Here is a 23,037-nt window from a genome sequence, read left to right as displayed (position 1 = left end):
AACACATGGACCTTGTTTGGTTCCTAATTTGGACAACTCAACTGTAAAGACAGTTGGAGACATGTAATTATGGACTGGGTATTTATGATAACAAGGAAGCAGTGCTAATTTTGTTAGATATATAAATGGCTCTTGGGTTATAGAAGAGAAGGTCATTATTTCCTAGAGATGTATGCTGAAGTATGGAGTGAAGTGACCTATTTAATTTTAAATATTTCAGCAGAGATAAAAGGACAGAAAGGAGCCAGGTGCGGTGGCTCATGCCTGTAATCCCAGCACTTTGGGAGGCTGAGGCGGGTGGATCACAAGGTCAAGGCTAACACGGTGAAACCCTGTCTCTACTAAAAATACAAAAAATTAGCCAGGCATGCCGGGCGGGCGCGGTGGCTCACGCTTGTAATCCCAGCACTTTGGGAGGCCGAGGTGGGCAGATCACGAGGTCAGGAGATCGAGACCACGGTGAAACCCCGTCTCTACTGAAAATGCAAAAAATTAGCCGGGCGTGGTGGAAATGCAAAAAATTAGCCGGGCGTGGTGGCGGGCGCCTGTAGTCCCAGCTACTCGGAGAGGCTGAGGCAGGAGAATGGCGTGAACCCGGGAGGCGGAGCTTGCAGTGAGCCAAGATCGCGCCACTGCACTCCAGCCTGGGTAACCGAGCAAGACTGTGTCTCAAAAAAAAAAAAAAAAAAAAAAAAAAAAGAACGTGTAAGTTCTGGCTGGGTGCGATGGCTCACGCCTGTAATCTCAACACTTTGGGAGGCCGAGGTGGGTGGATCCCCTGAGGTCAGGAGACTGAGACCAGCCTGGCCAACATGGTGAAACCCCATCTCTACTAAAATTACAAAAAATTAGCCAGGCGTGGTGGCATGCACCTGTAATCCCAGCTACTCGGGAGGCTGAGGCAGGAGAATCGCTTGAACCCGGGAGATGGAGGTTGCAGTGAGCTGAGATCACACCATTGCACTCCAGCCTGGGTGACGGAGCAAGACCCTGTCTCAAAAAAAAAAAAAAAAAAAAGAATATGGAAGTTCATAGAACTATGCTCTCTACCTTTGTGTATGTTTGAACATTTCCATAATAAAAGAGTTTTAAATGATGTTCCTCTGGTAAGCATGATTTCCAGTAACTCCCAGAGCTTCCTCCCCACTTGCCCTGAAAGCCAGGACTTCCCCTTTGGCTCCCCACACACAGATCCCAGCTCTCTCTCTCCTCCACCCAGGCCACCCTTTATCCCATGTAGTTCTCTGCTGGCACAGTCCCCACATTTAGGACCTTTCCCAGCCGTGCTTCACAGCTCTGAGGGGCCAGAGAGACCTTAAGGAGTATACATATTTTGAATAGGTCCTACAATAAACAAAAATAAACCAAAATAATATAATCTTGCTTTTGGTCCCTAGTAGGTGCTTCTGAGCAAAATGCAATGCAATAATGGTAGAAAACTGGCCTCCATCCTGTGAAATAGAAGGCAAGGGATGTAAGGTCATCCTGTCTCATCCACTGCCTTCATCCAGGATGACCTCCACCCCAAAGTAAATACCACTAAGAATTCAGAGACTCAGGCTGGGTGCGGTGGCTCACACCTGTAATCCTAGCACTTTGCGAGGCCAAGGCAGGGGGATCACAAGGTCAGGAGATCGAGACCATCCTGGCTAACACAGTGAAACCCCATCTCTACTAAAACTACAAAAATTAGCACATGCCTGTAGTCTCAGCTACTTGAGAGGCTGGGGCAGGAGAATCGCTTGAACCTGGGATGGGGAGGTTGCAATGAGCTGAGATCACGTCATTGCACTCCAGCCTAGGCAACAGAGCAAGACTCTGTCTCAAAAAAAAAAAAAAAAGAATTCAGAGACTCACTGTCATGAGTTCAAGGAGCTGAAGCCCAGGACTGGGATGGAGGGCACTTACTGAGTGACCCTGGGGAAATCATGATTTTTTTTTCTTTTCCTTTTTTTTTTTTTTTTTTTGAGACAGAGTTTCGCTTTTGTTGCCCAGGCTGAAGGGCAATGGCGCAATCTCAGCTCACCACAACCTCTGCCTCCCAGGTTCAAGCGATTCTCCTGCCTCAGCCTCCCGAGTAGCTGGGACTACAGGCATGTGCCACCATGCCCAACTAATTTTGTATTTTTAGTACAGACGGGGTTTCTCCATGTTGGTCAGGCTGATTTCGAACCTCCGACCTCAGGTGATCTGCCCACCTGGGCCTCCCAAAGTGCTGGGATGCTGGGATTACAGGCGTAAGCCACCGCACACGGCTTTTTCCTTTTTAAAAGACAGGGCTTATTCTGTCACCCAGGCTGTAGTGCAGTGATACCATCAGAGCTCATGCAGCCTCGAATTCCTGGGCTCAAGCAATCCTCCTGCCTAAGCCTCAGGAATAGCTGGGGTTTCAGGCGCCCACCACCATGCCCAGACAGGAGTCTCCCTAGTTGCCCAGGCTGGCCTCAAATTCCTGGCTTCAAGAGATCCTCCCGCCTCAACCTCCTAAAGTGCTAGGATTACAGGTATGAGCCACCAAGCCTGGCAGAAATCATGATTTATTATTATTATTTTTTTTTGAGACAGAGTCTCACTCTGTTGCCCAAGTTGGAGTGCAGTGGTGTGATCTTGGCTCACTGAAACCTCCACCTCCCGAGTTCAAACGATTCTCCTGCCTCAGCCACCTGAGTAGCTGGGATTACAGGCATGCACTACCATGGCCCAGCTATTTTTTTTGTATTTTTTGTAGAGATGGGGTTTTGCCATGTTGGCCAGGCTGGTCTCGAACTCCTGGCTTCAAGAGATCCGCCCACCTTGGCCTCCCAAGTGCTGGGATTACAGGCGCAAGCCACCACCCCTGGTCAGAAATCATGATTTTCTATCTTAGTGTTTCTAGATGAAAGCATGGGAACCATCACCCCTTTCTACTCTCCACTAGTTTGCCAGCTAGGGGTGAAAGCGCTTTGGAACTTGTAGGATATAAATCAGCTGTTTTATCATAAGAAAGTATTTCTCCAGGCTGGACACGGTGGCTCATGCCTGTAATCCCAGCACTTTGGGAGGCCAAGGCAGGTGGATCCCTTGAGGCCAGACATTCAAGACTTTTTTGGGACAGGGTCTCACTCTGTCACCCAGGCTGGAGTGCAGTGGCGTGATCTCGGCTCACCACAGCCTCTGCCTTCTGAGTTCAAGAGATTCTCCTGCCTCAGCCTCCCAAGTAGCTGGGATTACAGGTGTGTGCCACTACTGCCCAGCTTTTTGTATTTTTAGTAGAGATGGGGTTTCACCATGTTGGCCAGGCTGGTCTGGAACTCCTGACTTCAAATAATTCACCCACGTTGGCCTCCCAAAGTGCTGGGATTACAGGTGTGAGCCACCATGCCTGGCCAAAAGAAAGTATTTCTCCAGATGTAATCCCAAACCCTCCTACCCTATCTCTAAGCTTTAGTATAAAAAAAAAAAAACCAACAGGCCGGGTGCAGATCCCCTAAGGTTGGGAGTTTGAGACCAGCCTGACCAACATGGAGAAACCCTGTCTCTAAAAAATACAAAATTAGCCGGGGGTGGTGGCGCATGCGTGTAATCCCAGCTACTTGGGAGGCTGAGGCAGAAGAATCGCTTGAAACCGGGAGCCGGAGGTTGCAGTGAGCTGAGATCATGCCATTGCACTCCAGCCTGGGCAACAAGAGTGAAACTCCGTCTCAAAAAAAAAAAAAAAAAAAAAAAAAAAAAGACTGATGTGCTGTGCAGGTAGGTGAACTAGTATAATTGCAGAAACTATATGAGCTTGGAACTGGAAAGATTGGGTTCTGCTTCTAACTCTGTCTTTTACTATATAACTCTAAACATGTTACCTAACCTTTCCAACTCTGGTTAGTACCTACTGCATGGATTGTTGTCAGTCAGATGAGATAATTCATCTATAGCAGTTGGACTAAACCTTCCTAAAACTCCTTAGGTACATAATAACTGATAAGTGTTATTATGTTAATATGGGCCAGTACTTTTGATAGTAATTTACATAACTTATTCACTTATTCAGAGACTATGCAATATTTATGATTAATACATATCAATGACTGCTTTAAGTATTGGGAATACAGATGAACAAAACAGATAAAAATCTGTAGGGAAAAGAGATAGTAAATATTTACTTATTTACTTAGAGACAAAGTCTTGCTCTGTCGCCCAGGCTGGAGTGCAGTGGTGCAATCTTGGCTCACTGCAGCCTCCGCCTCCCAGGTTTAAGCAATTCTCGTCCCTCAGCCTCCTGAGTAGGTGGGATTACAAGCGTGCACCACCCGGCCCAGCTAATTTTTTTGTTTGTTTGTTTGCTTTGAGATGGAGTCTTGCTCTGTTGCCCAGGCTGGAGTGCAGTGGTGCGATCTCAGCTTACCGCAACCTCTGTCTCCCAGGTTGAAGCAATTCTCCTGCCTCAGCCTCCAGAGTAGCTGTGATTACAGATGCACGCCACCATGCCCAGCAAATTTTTTTGTATTTTTAGTAGAGACGGGGTTTTGCCATATTGGCCAGGCTGGTCTTGAACTCCTGACCTCATGATACGCCCGCCTCGGCCTCCCAAAGTGCTGGGATTACAGGCGTCAGCCACCGTGCCCAGCAATTTTTTGTATTATTAGTAGGGATGGGGTTTCGACACGTTGGCCAGACTGGTCTTAAATTCCTGGCCTCAAGTGATTCACCCACCTTGGCCTCTCAAAGTGCTGAGATTACAGGTGTGAGCCACCACACCTGGCCAAGATAGTAAATAAATAAACAAGGAAAATACATAGTGTACTGTAGAGTAAAAGCAGCAGAGAGAATAGAGAATTGGAAGGAAAGTAGGTAGATTACTGTGCTGGAGGTGGTGGTGTTGCTATTTTAAACAGGAGGGCCATGGAAGGGCCCTCTGATCAGGTGACATTTTTAAAATTTTTATTTTATTTTTTTGTGAGACAGAGTCTCACTCTGTCACTCAGGCTGGAGTGCAGTAGCGTGATCTTGGCTCACTGCAACCTCTGCCTCCCGGGTTCAAGCGATTCTCCTGCCTCAGCCTCCGGAGTAGGTGGGATTACAGGTGCCCACCACCATGCCTGGCTAATTTTTATACTTTTTTAGTAGAGACGGGGTTTCACCATGTTGGCCAGGCTGATCTTGAACTCCTGATCGGCCTGTCTCGGCCTCCTAAACTGCTGGGATTACAGGCATGAGCCACCAGGCCCAGCCAAGATCAGGTGACATTTGAACAGAGAACTGGAGGAGGTGAGGGGGGAACCACGTGGATATCTTGGAGAACTGTACAGGGAACAGTGTGCAAAAGCCCTGGTAGTAGCCAATATAGACGGAGTAGGAGGGAGAGGAGCAGGGGATGAAGTCAGAGGAGTGGCAGAGGGTCAAAGGACAGAGGGTCTTGTAGGCCATTATAAAGATTTCGGCTTTTACCCTTAGTGAGATGGGAAGTCATTGGAGGCTCTTGAGGAGATAATACGGAAGCTGTAGAGAGGTTAAATAGTTTTTCCAAGGTTAAACAGCTTGTAAGTGGCAGAAGGTAGGGAGTTAAGCTCCAAGGCTGAAGTTCTTAACCCCATACTGCCACTGAACTTTAGCCTTCTTTATTTGGGCATTGCTCTCCTGTGACTTCAAAGAAACTGGGACACTGGGAAGTTATGCGGCTTGCCCAAGGCCACACAGCTGGTAAGTGACAGGGGCAGGATTGCGCCTTAGTCTGTCTGCAGCCCGACGCCAAGTTCTTTACACCACACCGCCTCCCTCAGGTGTCTGAACCATACTGGCTTCTCTTGCATGGAGGTCACTGTAGTGGGAGAGGAGGCAAACCGAGGAGACCGTCTCGTCTTCGGGCAGCGGTGCTGTTCCTTAGGAAGCTCCAATCCTTGGCTCTACCGGACTGCAGGCATCTTTCCCGAGCACTGCACGGAAGAAAATAAAATTGGCCTTCATTTCAGGGTGGCCCCGCAGGCATCCAAGAGCCAGAAGAGCAGGTGTCACGGGAAGGCAGCGAGCGAGGCCAGGCCAGGAGGAGCAAACTCAGCTGCCTATGGTCGCCCCTTCCCGACCCACCCCAGGCGTCTGGAGTTCCGCGCCGGGGTAAGGGAAGGACGGCGGACGGGGCGGGGTTTTGGCGCCGCGCCCCCGTCACGTGACGAAGCAATCATGGCGGCGGCCAGAGGCCTGCCCGGCTCCCGGAAGCAGGCTGTGAGGGGCGGGAGCGCTGCTGGAACCCAAGCCGGAGCCGGAGCCACAGCGGGGAGGGTGGCCGGGCGGCCTGGAGCCGGACGTGACCGGGGCGTCCCCGCAGACCGGGGCAGCAGGTGAGACGGAGTCTGGGCGAGGTGCAAGTGGATGTGGCAGGGCTGGGCAGGGGCTAGGGGGCGCAGTGGGGTGCCAGTGACCTGGAGGAGTGGGCATCTGAGATGCACACGCATGAGCCTGAAGCAACTCGAGAGGCCTGCGCGGGTGGGAGGGATGCCCGGGACAGAGGATGAGACACTGAGGGCAAAAAGAGGCTCCGCAGCGAGGAGGGGAGGTAATAGAGGGAAGTGTGCGGGAGCTGCTGTGGGAAAGGGCAGTAGAATTTGCGGGAGCGGGATTACTGAAAGGGACTCCCTCTTCGCAGGCAAGGATGGGGTGAGTGCTCAGTCCTCTCTCATCTTCTTACCCCTCCCTGCCCCACAGTGTCCTAGGAGACAGCTTTGGCATGGCCACTCCTCCCACCCACCCAACTGGTCCCTCCAGTCTGAGATCTTGGGGAGTGGAGTTGGCAGCGGGGTTGGGTGGAGCTGCCATCTGCTTAAGACAGTCGGCCCCTTGACCGTGCTGCCTGAAGGATGGATATGACTCTGACTCCCACCTCTCTTCCCAGGTCGTCCGGGGGCCCACCATGCTGGTGACTGCCTACCTTGCTTTTGTAGGCCTCCTGGCCTCCTGCCTGGGGCTGGAACTGTCAAGATGCCGGGCTAAACCCCCTGGAAGGGCCTGCAGCAATCCCTCCTTTCTTCGATTTCAACTGGACTTCTATCAGGTCTACTTCCTGGCCCTGGCAGCTGACTGGCTCCAAGCCCCCTACCTCTATAAACTCTACCAGCATTACTACTTCCTGGAAGGTCAAATTGCCATCCTCTATGTCTGTGGCCTTGCCTCTACAGTCCTCTTTGGCCTAGTGGCCTCCTCCCTTGTGGATTGGCTGGGTCGCAAGAATTCTTGTGTCCTCTTCTCCCTCACTTACTCACTATGCTGCTTAACCAAACTCTCTCAAGACTACTTTGTGCTGCTAGTGGGCCGAGCACTTGGTGGGCTGTCCACAGCCCTGCTCTTCTCAGCCTTCGAGGCCTGGTATATCCATGAGCACGTGGAACGGCATGACTTCCCTGCCGAGTGGATCCCAGCTACCTTTGCTCGAGCTGCCTTCTGGAACCATGTGCTGGCTGTAGTGGCAGGTGTGGCAGCTGAGGCTGTAGCCAGCTGGATAGGGCTCGGGCCTGTAGCGCCCTTTGTGGCTGCCATCCCTCTCCTGGCTCTGGCAGGGGCCTTGGCCCTTCGAAACTGGGGGGAGAACTATGACCGGCAGCGTGCCTTCTCAAGGACCTGTGCTGGAGGCTTGCGCTGCCTCCTGTCGGACCGCCGCGTGCTGCTGTTGGGCACCATACAAGCTCTATTTGAGAGTGTCATCTTCATCTTTGTCTTCCTCTGGACACCTGTGCTGGACCCACATGGGGCCCCTCTGGGCATTGTCTTCTCCAGCTTCATGGCAGCCAGCCTGCTTGGCTCTTCCCTGTACCGTATCGCCACCTCCAAGAGGTACCACCTTCAGCCCATGCACCTGCTCTCCCTTGCTGTGCTCATCGTCGTCTTCTCTCTCTTCATGTTGACTTTCTCTACCAGCCCAGGCCAAGAGAGTCCAGTGGAGTCCTTCATAGCCTTTCTACTTATTGAGTTGGCTTGTGGACTATACTTTCCCAGCATGAGCTTCCTACGGAGAAAGGTGATCCCTGAGACAGAGCAGGCTGGTGTACTCAACTGGTTCCGGGTACCTCTGCACTTACTGGCTTGCCTAGGGCTCCTTGTCCTCCATGACAGTGATCGAAAAACAGGCACTCGGAATATGTTCAGCATTTGCTCTGCTGTCATGGTGATGGCTCTGCTGGCAGTGGTGGGACTCTTTACCGTGGTAAGGCATGATGCTGAGCTGCGGGTACCCTCACCTACTGAGGAGCCCTATGCCCCTGAGCTGTAACCCCACTCCGGGTCAAGATAGCTGGGACAGACTCTTGAATTCCAGCTATCCAGGATTGTACAGATCTCTCTGTGACTAACTTTGTGACTCTGTCCTGTGGTTTCTCCTGCCATTGCTTTGTGTTTGGGAGGACATGATGGGGGCGATGGACTGGAAAGAAGGTGCCAAAAGTTCCCTCTGTGTTACTCCCATTTAGAAAATAAACACTTTTAAATGATCATTGATTTGATTTACTCATCCTTACCTGTAGCCTTCTCAGTAGTTTCTGGTGAGTGGGCAGCCAGAGGTTTTTTTTTTAATTTTTTTTGTTTTGTTGTGTTTTGTTTGTTTTTGTTTTGAGACGGAGTCTTGCTCTGTCGCCCATGCTGGAGTGCAATGGCGCGATCTTGGCTCACTGCAACCTCCGCCTCCCGGATTCAAGCAATTCTCCTGCTTCAGCCTCCCAAGTAGCTGGGATTATATGTGCCTGCTACCACGCCCAGCTAATTTTTGTATTTTTAATAGAGATGGGGTTTCACCATGTTGACCAGGCTGGTCTCGGAACTCCTCACTTCAGGTGACCCACCCACCTCGGACTCCCAAAGTGTTGGGATTACAGGCCTGAGCCACCATGCCCAGCCCAGCTACAGGTTTTGAGGTGGGATTATCAGCAAAAGTTTTCTGTTTCTAACTTCTCCAAGGCTGTCTCCAGTTCAAACTGAGAACTATGGAATTGCTCTCAGCAGAGCTGTGTGGGAAGGGCCTGAGGCTTCTAGGTCCTCCACATTCCTCTGTTGTGGGACAGGCACTCCCCCCAGTTGTCAAGCAGAACCCTTGTTTACATCCAGGGTAAGATGATCTCTGGAGCACATGGAGTAGATGCCCAATATGCCAGGCCACTGAGCAAAGATTTCAGGGGCTTGGGCTGCTGCTGTGACCACCCCTTGGGCAAAGCTAGGGCCCTTCCTACCAAAGTAAGCTTGCAGCTCAGCACAGGCCTGCTGCCTCCCTTTTGCCTCTGTGGCTATGAATGCACCATTTGGGTCATCTGGGTCTACCAGATCCTGTATCCCTGTGTGAAACTGAAATGAAAGGCTGCCAACGGGACAGAGTAGTGCATGGCTGAGGGACTAGGGTGTCTTGTCTGTACCTGACTCTCCCCCACCCAGCCTGAATGAGGGTGAGGGAGCCATCAGGCCAGGAAACAGGGCTAGTGAGCCAGTTCTGTGGGTACCTCCCTGCCTCACCTCTGATTGTATCTGCCTTTCCTCCTCCCACCAAAACCTGGGCTTCTCAAAGGAAGCACAGCCAGCTTTAAGAAGGGTGGGGAGGGAAGGAGGGTAGGCTCAAGGATGTGTCCTGGAATGTGCTTGAGATGGGCACGGGGGACACCTACCCCTTCTGGAAAGGGGTTAATGACCTTTCCTTGGGTCCCAGACTACTCAGAAAGATGCAGGATGTTCCAAGACCTGCAGGTCCCAATCTGTGTGGAGAGATAACATCAGCAGGTGCTGGTGGAATGCAGGGTGGAAGGGCTTCTACAGGGTGAGGCCAAGGGGAGGAATGGGTGGTGGTCTCAGATCCCTACTCAGACCAGGAAAAAACATGTTCCCCCACCCAGGCTTCAGGGAATAGAGGTTAAGTAAGAAAAACACGTATCAGCCAGGTGTGGTGGCTTACACCTGTAATCCCAGCATTTTGGGAGGCCAAGGCAGGCAGATCTTGAGCCCAGGAGTTTGAGACCAGCCTTGGCAACACGGCAAAACCCCGTCTCTACAAAAAATACAAAAATTAGCTGTGCGTAGTGGCATGTGCCCATGGTCTGAGTTACTTGGGAGGCTGAGGTGGGAGGATCAATTGAGCCTGGGAGATCGAGGCTGCAGTGAGTGATGATTGAGCCACGCCACTGCGCTCCAGCCTGGGCAACAGAGTGAGACTGTCTCAAGCAAAAAAAAAAGAAAAGGTATCTTTTCTACTACCCCCCTACTCCTGCCACCCATCATCTCAAGACTAAAGACAGTCTTGCAATAACTCCACTTCCTCTTTCTGCCTTGTTGGGCTAGACCTAGATATACTTTATAGTTATTTATAGACGTTCCGTCTCTGTCATGCTATGATCTTGAGGGGAGGAGGAAACAGTCTTACTCACCTTTATCTCCTGCATATATACACACAATTGGATGCTTTTCCCATGGCTGTGCTCAGTACATATCTGGAGAGGAGAGAGGCTAGCTCACACACCTGGCTTTTCAGGAGACACTTGGTGATTTGTTGTTTTGGATGACAATAATTATCATTATTATCGGTTTTTGTTTTATTTTGTTTTTGAGATAGGGTCTCGCTCTGTTGCCTAGGCCAGAGTGTAGTGGCAGGATCACGGCTCACTGCAGCCTCAACCTCCTGGGCTTCAGCAATCCTCCCACCTTAGCCTCCCAAGTAGTAGAGACTACAGGCAGCACCATCACACCCAGCTAATTTTTTAAAAATTTTTGTAGAGACAAGGGTCCCACTATGTTGCCCAGGCTCATCTGAAACTCCTAGGTTCAAGCCATGCTCCCTTCTCAGCCTCCCAAAGTGCTGGGATTACAGGTGTGAGCCACCACACCTGGCCTGACAGTAATTATTAGGGGCCCTCACATTCCTAAGTGATATAGAAATAGAGGAGTAGGGGAGACTAATGAGATTCCTTTAGCTTTGTCCCTGATGAGCTTGCTTCAAAGGGGCTGGTGGCAAATAGAGTGGAGAGGGTTCTTTCCTGTCAGACTCACAGCATGTTAAGAGCTGGAAGGCATCTTAGAGATTATCCATTTGGCCTTAAACATTTTTTATTGAGCACCTGCTATGCCATGTGTTTTACCGCTAGGTACTGGTGATATTTTTATTTATTATTTTATTTTATTTTATTTTTTAAGATGGAGTTTCGCTGTTGTCACCCAGGCTGGAGTGCAGTGGCACAATCTCGGCTTACCACAGCCTCTGCCTCCCAGGTTCAAGCAATTCTCCTGCCTCAGCCTCTCAAGTAGCTGGGACTACAGGCATGCACCACCATGCCTAGCTAATTTTTGTATTTTTAGTAAAGACAGGGTTTCACCATCTTGGCCAGGCTGGTCTCCTGACCTCATGATCCACCCGCCTTGGCCTCCCAAAATGCTGGGATTACAGGCATGAGTGACCGCGCCTGGCCTATTTATTTTTTTGAGATGGAGTCTCACTGTATTGCCAGGCTGGAGTGCAGTGGCACCATCTCGGCTCTGGGGTTCAAGTGATTCTCCTGCCTCAGCCTCCCGAGTAGCTGGGACTATAGGCACGCCCCACCACACCCAGCTAATTTTTAGTAGAGACGGGATTTCACCATGTTGGCCAGAATGGTCTTGATCTCTTGACCTCGTGATCCACCCGCCTCAGGCTCCCAAAGTGCTGGGATTACAGGCGTGAGCCACCACACCTGGCCCTATTTATTTATTTATTTATTTATTTATTTTACCCAAGAGGAAAATCCACTTAAAGAAAGCAAATAACTTGCCTAAGGGCATGTAGCAAGTGAGTGATAAAACTAAGACTAAACCTTGCCTCTTGTTGCCAACCCAGTGCCCCCTCTATGACACATGCTGCCTCTGTCCCATGGGCCTTCACTTATCTGTTTTTTAGCCTCCAGCCCTACTTCCCCACCCGAAGCTCTGTCCCTGGAGAACAGCAAGAGAGTAGGAGCATTTGGCTGTCTGATCCACTTAGGGGTATCTGTCCAGATTATTCAAATGAGGGCCTGGTTCACCAGGTGCATACTCCCTGCAAAATGCTGCTCATGATGCTCCACCAAGAGGCCCCATAGGGAAGTGATTAAAAATGTGGATCTGAGGGCAGGGTGCAGTGGCTCACGCCTGTAATCCCAGCACTTTGGGAGGCCAAGGCGGGCCGAGCATGAGTTCAGGAGATCAAGACCATCCTGGCCTACACGGTGAAACCCCGTCTTTACTAAAAATACAAAAAATTAGCCAGGAGTGATGGTGGGCGCCTGTAGTCCCAGCTACTCGGGAGGCTGAGGGAGAAGAATGGCATGAACCCAGGAGGCAGAGCTTGCAGCGAGCCAAGGTCGCGCCACTGCACTCCAGCCTGGGCGACAGAGGGAGACTCCATCTGGAAAAAAAATGTGGATCTGGCTGGGCACAGTGGCTCACTCCTGTAATCCCAGCACTCTGGGAGGCCAAGGCAGGTGGATCACCAGAGGTCAGGAGTCGAGACCAGCCTGGCCAACATGGTGAAACCCGTCTCTATGATAATACAAAAATTAGCCAGGCATAGTGGTGGGCGCCTGTAATCCCAGTTACTCGGGAGGCTGAGGCAGGAGAATTGCTTGAACCCTGGAGGCGGAGGTTGCAGTGATCCGAGATCATGCCATCATGCCATTCATTGCACTCCAGCCTGGGCAACAAGAGTGAAACTCCATCTCAAAAAAAAAAAAAAAAAAAAAAGCCCAACTGCCTGGTTTGAATCTGGCTCCACAACTCTGTGCCTCAGTTTCCTCATCTGTGAAATGGGGAGGATAGTATAGTTTAAACCCCTAACGGTTCTTGTGAGGATTAAATGCATCATTGTACTTAAGTGCTTAGAACAGTATTTGGCTCACAGTATAAGCACTACATAAGTGTTTGCTTTTATATTTTATTTTTTAACTTCTCCAATCCAGCTGAGCCTATCTGGATTTGAGTGTGGGAATGAGTGGACAGGACTGTAATGGGGTGTAGAACTTTCCAATGCATCTCAGTAATTGAGGGATTCCCAGCAGCGTTTATCCTCAGTACTGGCCCAGATGGAATTATTGAGCTATTTGAGAAGGCTTCTACTCTGGGATATGTGAGCATCTGAGCTGGGTGTCAGTGTGTTCCACTTGGACTTATTTCCTCTTCCTCTAGTGGGAAGGTCAGCTTGGGGTTAGACTGGATACAACCACCATCTTTCACTAAGAGGCTCCTGATTTTCTGAATTTCCATCCAGCTGGAAACATGATTATTTGATCTGGAGCTTTTAAGCAATCCTGAGGAGAAAAGAGAAACATCCTGGGGACCCAGGAGCCAATGGACGAGGAGGCAGGAGGACTGGGGCAGGAAGACAGTACAGGGTTCTGAGGCCTGGAGGATGACCTCTTCCTGGAAATTCAGTCCCTGCCCTGGGAGGGAGGGGGCTGTTCCCAGCTAATGGTCAGCTGAGTCTAGGTCCTCTCCTCATTGCTCTTCCCCTAACCCCAATCCTGTGGTTTTCTCTGCCCTTTTTATTATTTTCTGTCACCACCTCCCCATAGAACCACAGATTGGAAATGTAACACAAACAAATGTCATGCTTGAGATCAGATCTGATATAAAAATACCTCACATTTACTTTAACTGTTTTTTTTTCATAAAGTTATATGGTCTCATTGTAAAATGGTCAAATGCAAATACAGAAATGCATATTTAATATACATATGTGAACATCAGTATGTGCTAATTATGTTATAGTAGTATATTAAAATACATATATTTGTATTGCTATATAAATATACAGTTGATACTTGAACAACAGCAAGCCACTGACCCACGGCGCAGTTCAAAACCTGAGTATGGCTTTTTCTTTTTTTTTTTTTTTTTTTTGAGACAAGGCCTCCCTCTTTCACCCAGGCTGGAGTGCAGTGGCAAGATTTTGGCTCATTGCAGCCTCAGCCTCCTGGATTCAAGCAATTCTCCTACCTCTGCCTCCCCAGTAGCTGGGACTACAGGGTGTGCGCCATCATGCCTGACTAATTTTTGCATTTTAGTAGAGACGGGGTTTCACCATGTTGGCCAGGCTGGTCTCAAACTCCTGATCTCAAGTGAGCCGCCCACCTTGGCCTCCCAAAGTGCTGGGGTTACAGGAGTGAGCCACCATGCCTGGCTTTTTCTTGAGACTGAATCTTGCTATGTCACCCAGGCTGGCCTCCAACTCCTGAGCTCAAGCAATCCTCCCACCTCCACCTCAGCCTCCAGACTAGCTGGGACTACTCGAATACCACCGTGCTTGGCTTTTTTTTTTTCACCTTCTGTTACTGCCTCTGAAAATAATTCATTTTTTTCTTTTTCTTTTTAAGACAAGGTCTTATATCACCCAGGCTAGAGTGCAGTGGCACGATAACAGTTCACTGCAGCCTCGACCTCCTCGGCTCAAGCAGTCCTCCCACCTCTGAGTAGTTGGGACTACAGGTGCACACCACCACACCTAGCTAATTTTTTTTTTTTTTTTTTGTAGAGAAGATGGTCTCACTATGTGGCCCAGGCTAGTCTCGAACCCTTGAGCTCAAGCAGTCCTCCCACCTCAGCCTCCCAAAGTGTTGGGATTACAGGTGCGAGCCACTATGCCTGGCCTGAAGATAATTCTTTAAACTTACTTTAATTTTTCTTTTTTTTTTTTTTTTTTTGAGATGGAGTCTTGCTCTGTCGCCCAGGCTGGAGTGCAGTGGCACAATCTTGGCTCACTGCAAGCTCCGCCTCCCGAGTTCACACCATTCTCCTGCCTCAGCCTCCCAAGTAGCTGGGACTAAAGGCGCCCACCACCATGCCCAGCTAATTTTTTGTATTTTTAGTAGAGACAGGGTTTCACCATGTTATTTTTTTTTTTTTTTTTTTTTTTTTTTTTGAGACGGACTCTCGCTCTGTCGCCCAGGCTGGAGTGCAGTGGCGCAATCTCGGCTCACTGCAAGCTCCGCCTCCCGGGTTCACGCCATTCTCCTGCCTCAGCCCCTCCGAGTAGCTGGGACTACAGGCGCCCGCCACCACGCCTGGCTAATTTTTTTTGTATTTTTAGTAGAGACGGGGTTTCACCGTGGTCTCGATCTCCTGACCTCGTGATCCGCCCGCCTCGGCCTCCCAAAGTGCTGGGATTACAAGCGTGAGCCACCGCGCCCGGCCTGGTTTCACCATGTTATCCAGGATGGTCTCAATCTCCTGACCTCGTGATTCACCCGCCTCAGCCTCCCAAAGTGCTGGGATTACAGGCTAATTTTTACATTAAAAAAAAATTTATTTATTTATCTTTTTGAGACAGAGTCTCACCCTGTTACCCAGGCTGGAGTGCAATGGCATGATCTCAGCTCACTGCAACCTTCACCTCCTGTGTTCAAGCAATTCTTCTGTCTCATCCTACTGAGTAGCTGGGACTACAGGTGCACGCCACCACGCCCAGCAAAATTTTTGTATTTTTAGTAGAGATGGGGTTTCACCATGTTGGTCAGGCTGGTCTCGAACTCCTGACCTCAGGTGATCTACCTGCCTCAGCCTCCCAAAGTGCTGGGATTACAGGTGCGAGCCACCGCGCCCGGCCACTTTAATTTTTTTAGAGATGGAGTCTCATTCTGTTGCCCAGACTGGAGTGCAGTGGCAAGGTCATAGCTCATGGGAGTCTTAAACTCCTGGGTTCAAGCAATCCTCTCACCTCAGCCTCCTGAGTAGCTATGACTACAGGCATCAGAGCAACCATGCCTAGCTAAGTTTTAAATTTTTTATAGAGATGGAGTCTTGCTATGTTGCCTAGGTTGGTCTCAAACTCCTGACCTCAAGTGATCCTCCTGCCTGTGCCTCCCAAGTAGCTGGGATTATTGATGCAAGCCACCATGCCCAGTGATTGTGTATAACTTTTTTTTTTTTTCTAAGACAGAATCTCTCTGTTGCCCAGCTGGAATGCAATGGTGTAATCCTGACTCACTGCAACCTCCGCCTCCAAGGTTCAAGTGATTCTCCTGCCTCAGCCTCCTGAGTAGCTGGGATTACAGGTGTGTGCCACCATGCCCAGCTAATTTTTGTATTTTTAGTAGAGATGGGGTTTTGGCAAGTTGGCCAAGTGATCCACCTGCCTCAGTCTCCCAAAGAGCTGGGATTACAGGCGTGAGCCACTGTGCCTGGCCTTTTTTTTTTTTTTTTTTTTTTTTTTTTGAGAGGGAGTTTCGCTCTGTCGTCCAGGCTGGAGTGCAGTGGCACAATCTTGGCTCACTGCAACCTCCGCCTCCTGGGTTCAAGTGATTCTCCTGCCTCAGCCTCCCGAGTAGCTGGGATTACAGGCATGCTCCACCACACCTGGTTATTTTTGTATTTTTAGTTAGTAGAGATGGGGTTTTAGCATGTTGGCCAGGCTAGTCACGAACCCCTGACCTCAGGTGATCTGCCCACTTAGGCCTCCCAAAGTACCGGGATTACAGGCGTGAGCCACCATGCGCCTGACCACGTATAACTTTTGACTCCCCAAAAACCTAGCTACCAATAGCCTACTGTTGACCTGAAGCCTTACCAATAAATAATATAAACAGCCAATTAATACATATTGCATAATATGTATGATATTCTATATCCTTACAATAAAGTAAACTAGAGAAAAGAACATATATATATATATATATATTTTTTTTTTTTTTTTTTTTTTTTTTCGAGACGGAGTCTTGCTGTCACCCAGGCTGGAGTGCAGTGGTGTGATCTCGGCTCACTGCAACCTCCGCCTCCCAGGTTCAAGCAATTCTCCTGCCTCAGCCTCCCGAGTAGCTGGGATTACAGGTGCCCACCACCAAGCCCGGCTAATTTTTGTATTTTTAGTAGAGACGGGTTTCACCATGTTGGCCAGGCTGGTCTCGAACTCCTAACCTCGTGATCCATCCACCTCGGCCTCCCAACGTGCTGGGATTACAGGCGTGAGCCACTGCACCTGGCCAAGAACATGTTATTAAGAAAATCATATGCCAGGCAAGGTGGCTCACGCCTGTAATCCCAGCTCTTTGGGAGGCCAAGGTGAGCGGATCACTCAAGGGCAGGAGTTCGAGACTGGCCAATATGACAAAACTCCGTCTCTACAAAAAATTCCAAAAAAATTAGCTGGGCATGGTGGCTGACGCCCGTAATCCCAACTACTTGGGAGGCTGAGGCAGCCAAATTGCTTGAGCCCAGGAGGCAGAGGTTACAGTGTGCCGAGATCATGTGTGCCACTGCCCTCGAGCCTGGAAAAAAGAGTGAGACTCTGTCTCAAAAAAGAAAAATCAGCCGGGCGCGGTGGCTCACGCCTGTAATCCCAGCACTTTGGGAGGCTGAGGCGGGCGAATCACCTGAGGTCAGGAGCTTGAGACTAGTCTGACCAACATGGTGAAACCCGGTCTCTACTAAAAATACAAAAAAAATTGGCCGGGCACGGTGGCTCATGCCTGTAATCCCAGCACTTTGGGAGGCCGAGGCGGGCGGATCACGAGGTCAGGAGATCGAGACCATCCTGGCTAACACGGTGAAACCCCGTCTCTACTAAAAATACAAAAAATTAGCCGGGCGAGGTGGCGGGCGCCTGTAGTCCCAGCTACTCGGGAGGCTGAGGCAGGAGAATGGCGTGAACCCCGGGGGGCGGAGCCTGCAGTGAGCCGAGATCGCGCCACTGCACTCCAGCCTGGGTGAAAGAGTGAGACTCCTTCTCAAAAAAAAAAAAAAAAAAAAAAAAAAAAAAAAAAAAAAAAAAAAAAAAAAAATTAGCTGGGCATGGTGGCATGCACCTGTAATCCTAGCTACCTGGGAGGCCGAGGCAGGAAAATCGCTTGAACCCGGGAGGTGGCAGTGAGCTGAGCTCGCACCACTGCACTCCAGCCTGGGCAACGGGGTGAGACTCTGTCTCAAGGAAAAAAAAAAAAAAAGAAGAAAAAAGAAAATCATAAAGACTCTTATCATAAGGAAAATATATTTACTACTCATTAAGTGGAAGCAGATCACCATCTTCGTTGTCTTCACATTGAGTAGAATGAGGAGGAGGAAGAGGAAGGTTGGTCTTATTATCTCGGCAGTGGCAGAAGTGGAAGAAAATCCTCACGTAGGTTCACCTGTGCAGTTCAAGCCCATATTGTTCAAGAGTCAACTGTACTTTAAATATACAGATATGCATGTAGAAATATAAAACGTAAAAAATGACAGACTCTCTTAATCCTGCCCATCAGAGATTACTACTATTAAATGTTTTGGGTCTAGACCAGCAGGAGATTTAATATCAAATCTTTTTTTTTAGACAGAATCTCACTCTACTCACTCTGTCACTCAGGCTGGAGTGCAGTGGTGTGTTCTCGGCTCACTGCAACCTCTGCCTCCCGGGTTGAAGAAATTCTTGTGCCTCGGCCTCCCAAGTAGCTGGGATTACAGGCATAAGCTACCACACCCAGTTCATTTTTGTATTTTTAGTAGAGACAGGGTTTTGCCATCATGGCCAGGCTGGTCTTGAACTCCTGGCTTCCAGTGATCCGCTTGCCTTGGCCTCCCAAAGTCCTGAGATTTCAGGTGCGAGCCACTACACCTGGCCAGTCTTTCTTCTTTGTTTTTTTTTTAAACAAAAATTGGATCATACCATTCATACTTTTCTGCAACTTGTTTTTTATATATCTTATTTTTCTTTCCTAAAAAGTCCACAGGAAGACTGTAACAGTCATTCATGCATCTCTGACATCTTTATATGATGATATGCTTGATATAGGACATGCTTTTTTATTTTATTATTATTTTATTATACTTTAAGTTCTGGGATACACGTGCAGGTTTGTTACATAGGTATACACGTAACATGGTGGTTTGCTGCACCCATCAACCCGTCATTTACATTAGGTATTTCTCCTAATGCTATCCCTCCCCTAGCCCCCCATCCCTCAACAGGACCCCGTGTGTGATGCTCTCCTCCCTGTGTCCATGTGTTCATTGTTCAACTCCCATTGTGAGTGAGAACATGTGGTGTTTGTTTTTCTGTTCTTGTGTTAGTTTACTGAGAATGATCGGTTCCAGCTTCATCCATGTCCCTGCAAAGGACGTGAACTCATCCTTTTTTATGGCTGCAAAGTAGTCCATGGTGTATATTTGCTATTATTTATTTATTTATTTATTTTTGAGATGGAGTCTCGCTCTGTCGCCCAGGCTGGAGTGCAGTGGCGCGATGGCCCTCGGCTCACTGCAAGCTCTGCCTCCTGGGTTCACACCATTCTCCTGCCTCAGCCTCCCCAGTAGCTGGGACTGCAGGCGCCCACCACCACGCCCAGCTAATTTTTTGTATTTTTAGTAGAGACGGGATTTCAACGTGTTAGCCAGGATGGTCTCGATCTCCTGACCTCATGATCCACCCACCTTGGCCTCCCGAAGTGCTGGGATTACAGGCATGAGCCACCGCGCCTGGCCAATTTCTTTTTTTTTTTTTTTGAGATGGAGTCTCGCTCTTGTCACACAGGCTAGAGTGCAATGGCGCAATCGCAACTCATTGCAACCTCCACCTCTGGGTTCAAGCAATTCTCCTGCATCAACCTCCCAAGTAGCTGGGATTACAGGTGCCCAGCACCATGCCTGACTAATTTTTTTTTTTTTGAAATAGGGTCTCACTCTGTTGCCCAGGCTGGAGTACAATGGCACGATCTCTGCTCACTGCAACCTCTGCCTCCTGGGTTCAAGCGATTATCCTGCCTCAGCCTCCCAAGTAGCTGGGATTATAGGTGCCCACCACTACACTGGCTAATTTTTTTGTATTTTTATTAGAGACCGGGTTTCACCATGTTAGTCAGGCAGGTCTCAAACTCCTGACCTCAGGTGATTCGCCTGCCTCGGCCTCCCAAAGTGCTGGGATTACAGACGTGAGCCACCGCACCTGGCAATTTTTGTATTTTTAGTAGAGACGCGGTTTCACCATGTTGGCCAGGTTGGTCTCAAACTCCTGACCTCAGGTGATCTGCCCACCTCAGCCTCCCAAAGTGCTGGGATTACAGGCGTGAGCCACCGCCCTTGGCCTCATGCTTTATTTTTTTTGAGCCGGGCTCCTGCTATGTTGGCCAGCCTGGAGTGCAGTGGCTATTCTCAAGTGAGATCATAGCTCACTACATCCTTCAAGTCCTGGGCTCAAGCAATCCTCCTGCCTCAGCCTCCTCCCAGCCTCAGCCTCCTGAGTAGCTGGGATGTTAGGCATGCACCATCACATCCAGCTATTATTTATTTATTTATTTTTGGTAGAGACAGGGTCTCACTATGTTGCCCAGGCTGGTCTCAAACTCCTGGGCTCAAGGGATCCTCTGACCTCGGCCTCCCAAAGCATTGGGATAATAGGTGTAAGCCACTATTCCTGGCCAAAACATGTTTTTTGTTTGTTTGTTTGTTTGTTTTTGAGAGGAGTCTCACTCTGTTGCCCCAGCTAGAGTACAGTGGCGCGATCTCGGCTCACTGCAACCTCTGCCTCCAGGGTTCAAGCGATTCTCCTGCTTCAGCCTCCTGAGTAGCTAAGACTACAGGCACGCGCCACCACACCTGGCTAATTTTTGTGTTTATGGTAGAGATGGGGTTTCACCATATTAGCCAGGCTGGTCTCGAACTCCTGACCTCGTGATCCACCCACCTCAGCCTCCCAGAGTGCTGGGATTGATTACAGGCGTGAGCCACTGCGCCCGGCTTTTTTTTTTTTTTTTTTTTTTTAAGACGGAGTCTTGCTCTATCGCCCAGGCTGGAGTGCAGTGGCGCGATCTTGGTTCATTGCAAACTCCGCCTCCTGAGTTCACTCCATTCTCCTGCCTCAGCCTCCTGAGTAGCTGGGACTACAGGTGCCCACCACTGCACCCAGCTAATTTTTTGTATTTTTAGTAGAGATGGGGTTTCACCGTGTTAGCCAGGATGGTCTCAATCTCCTGACCTCGTGATCCACCCGCCTTGGCCTCCCAAAGTGCTGGGATTACAGACCTGAGCCACTGCGCCACACGTTTTTTAATGACTGCCATGCATCCTTAGGGTCTTCAAGGCTATCTGAGGCCTTCTCCTATTTGAGGCTAAAAGAACTCCTGGAGGTAGTGAGGCTTGATGTTACTGTCCCCATTTCACTGAGAAGGAACAAATTAGAACTGGCACTAGAATCTGGCTCCTCTGTCCTGTCTCATTTTCAAAGCTCTTTCCACCATCCTGTGCTGCCTCTATAAGTTTGTGATTCACATGAGGAAATAATGTGACTTAAGTTCGTATTAGTCAGCATTTATTGATCTGTTGTTACTTAAAGTACTTCTTGTAAGAAGTAGAAAAGAAATAAAAAAGAAAAAAAGAAAACGAAAGCTAAACAAAAAACAAACAAACAAAGAAGAAATAAAAAATAATAAGCTCTCTGCCCTTGAGGAGTTTAGAATTAAGTAGGTATAATAGGCTGGGCGTGGCCAGGCACAGTGGCTTATGCCTGTAATCCCAGCATTTTGGGAGGCTGAGGTAGGTGGATCACTTGAGGTCAGGAGTTTGAGACTAGACTGGCCAACATGGTGAAACTCCGTCCCTACTAAAAATACAAAACATTAGCTCGGCGTGGTGGTGGGTACCTGTAATCCCAGCTACTTGGGAGGCTGAGGCAGGAGAATCACTTGAACCCAGGAGGCAGAGGTTGCAGTGAGCCGAGATCACGCCATTGCACTCTAGCCTGGGTGACAAGAGCGAAACTCCGCCTCAAAAAAAAAAAAAAAAAAAAAAAAGGCTGGGCATAGTGGCTCACACCTGTAATTGTGGCACATTGGGAGGCTAAGGCTGGAGGATCACTGGAGCTCAGGAGTTCGAGACCAACCTGGGCATCATTGTGAGACCTCGTTTCTATCTTAAAAAAAGAAAAAAAAAGCAGGTATAATAAAATACATTGGGAAAAAGTCCTAGAATGCTTGCTAAACAGCAGGTAAATGAACACTGATAGCTAAGGTGTAAGCAAGAGGAACTAAGTACTGTGATGAATAATTTTTTTTTGTTTTATTTTGAGACAGAGTCTTGCTCTGTCACCCAGACTGCAGTACAGTGGCAGGATCTCAGCTCACCGCAACCTCCGCTTCCCGGGTTCAAGTGATCCTCCCAAGTAGCTGGGACTACAGGCCCCCAATACCACACCGGCTAATTTTTGTATTTTTAGTAGAGACGGGGTTTCATCATGTTGGCCAGGCTGGTCTCAACCAGCCTGACCTCAAGTGATCTACCCACCTCGGCCTCCTAAAGTGCTGGGATTACAGGCGTGAGCCACTGCGCCCGGCCTTCTTTTCTTTCTTTTTACAAAAATAATCTTCCCTGCTAGATTCTCAACTCATAAAAGAGCTCTATGATGATGGAAAAGGATGAGTTATCCAGTAGAGTTCATCAGCGACAAGCTGATAACCACTTTTGAGCTGAATTCTTTGGTGGAGGAAGGAAAGAGACAGCTGAATCTGCGTTTGGGGAAGTGGTTAGTACTTAAAAACATAAGCCATTAAAGACTGAAATATCCCAGGGAATGAATTTGCATAGTTGTTCCTGCTACTCACAACTCCCACCACACCCCACTACCCTCTCTCCCACATCGAAGAGCACCAGATCTTGTCTTTCTCATACAACCAATAGAAGGAGTAAGGCTGGAAGGCAGAGAGAGAGCCGGAGGTCGCTACGGGTACTCATTTTAGTTCCCCTAGAAAACCATCTTTAAAATAATTTCATAGGAAGTTGGGCGTGGCGGTGCACGCCTGTAGTCTCAGCACTTTGGGAGGCCGAGGTGGGAGGATCACTTAAGCCTGGGAGTTCGAGGCTGCAGTGAGCTGTGATCGCACCACTGCACTCCAGCCTGTGTGTCAGAGCAAGACCCTGTCCAAAAAAAAAAAAATTCATAGAAGTCTAAGCCCCTTTTTTCTAGTAAGCCAAACCGCGTGAGTTCCTAAGTTCTTTTTGTTGTTACTTCTCTTCTCATGAAACTTAAACTCTTGCCTGAGCTCTGAAGATAAAGGAGGAAAAGGGGTGGCATTACCGATAGCGACTAAGCGACGGGTAGCTGAGAGACTGAGCTCTGACTGGAAAAAAGGGGGAAACCCGCACCCCCAAGAG

At 49.1% G+C, this 23,037-nt stretch overlaps 1 protein-coding gene across 1 annotated transcript; it reads left to right on the top strand.

Annotated features, from left to right (window-relative positions):
* Positions 1-6,122: 6,122 nt before the first annotated feature.
* MFSD5 (major facilitator superfamily domain containing 5) lies at positions 6,123-8,447 on the top strand. The gene is made up of 2 exons (XM_030822573.1): positions 6,123-6,305; positions 6,857-8,447. Exon 2 carries the CDS (start codon positions 6,875-6,877, stop codon positions 8,225-8,227), a length of 1,353 nt encoding a protein of 450 aa, XP_030678433.1. The 5' UTR covers positions 6,123-6,305; positions 6,857-6,874; the 3' UTR covers positions 8,228-8,447.
* The last annotated feature ends 14,590 nt before the right edge of the window (positions 8,448-23,037 follow it).

The sequence above is a fragment of the Nomascus leucogenys genome, chromosome 11 (assembly GCF_006542625.1).
Source record: "Nomascus leucogenys isolate Asia chromosome 11, Asia_NLE_v1, whole genome shotgun sequence".
Lineage (NCBI taxonomy): Eukaryota > Metazoa > Chordata > Mammalia > Primates > Hylobatidae > Nomascus > Nomascus leucogenys.
The sequence above is the reverse complement of the archived record's forward strand: the minus strand, read 5'-3'. Positions and strand labels throughout refer to the sequence as shown.

Bases quoted from the DNA above. Each gene is read 5' to 3' on its own strand.
- MFSD5 (XM_030822573.1), top strand. From the start codon at position 6,875: ATGCTGGTGACTGCCTACCTTGCTTTTGTAGGCCTCCTGGCCTCCTGC.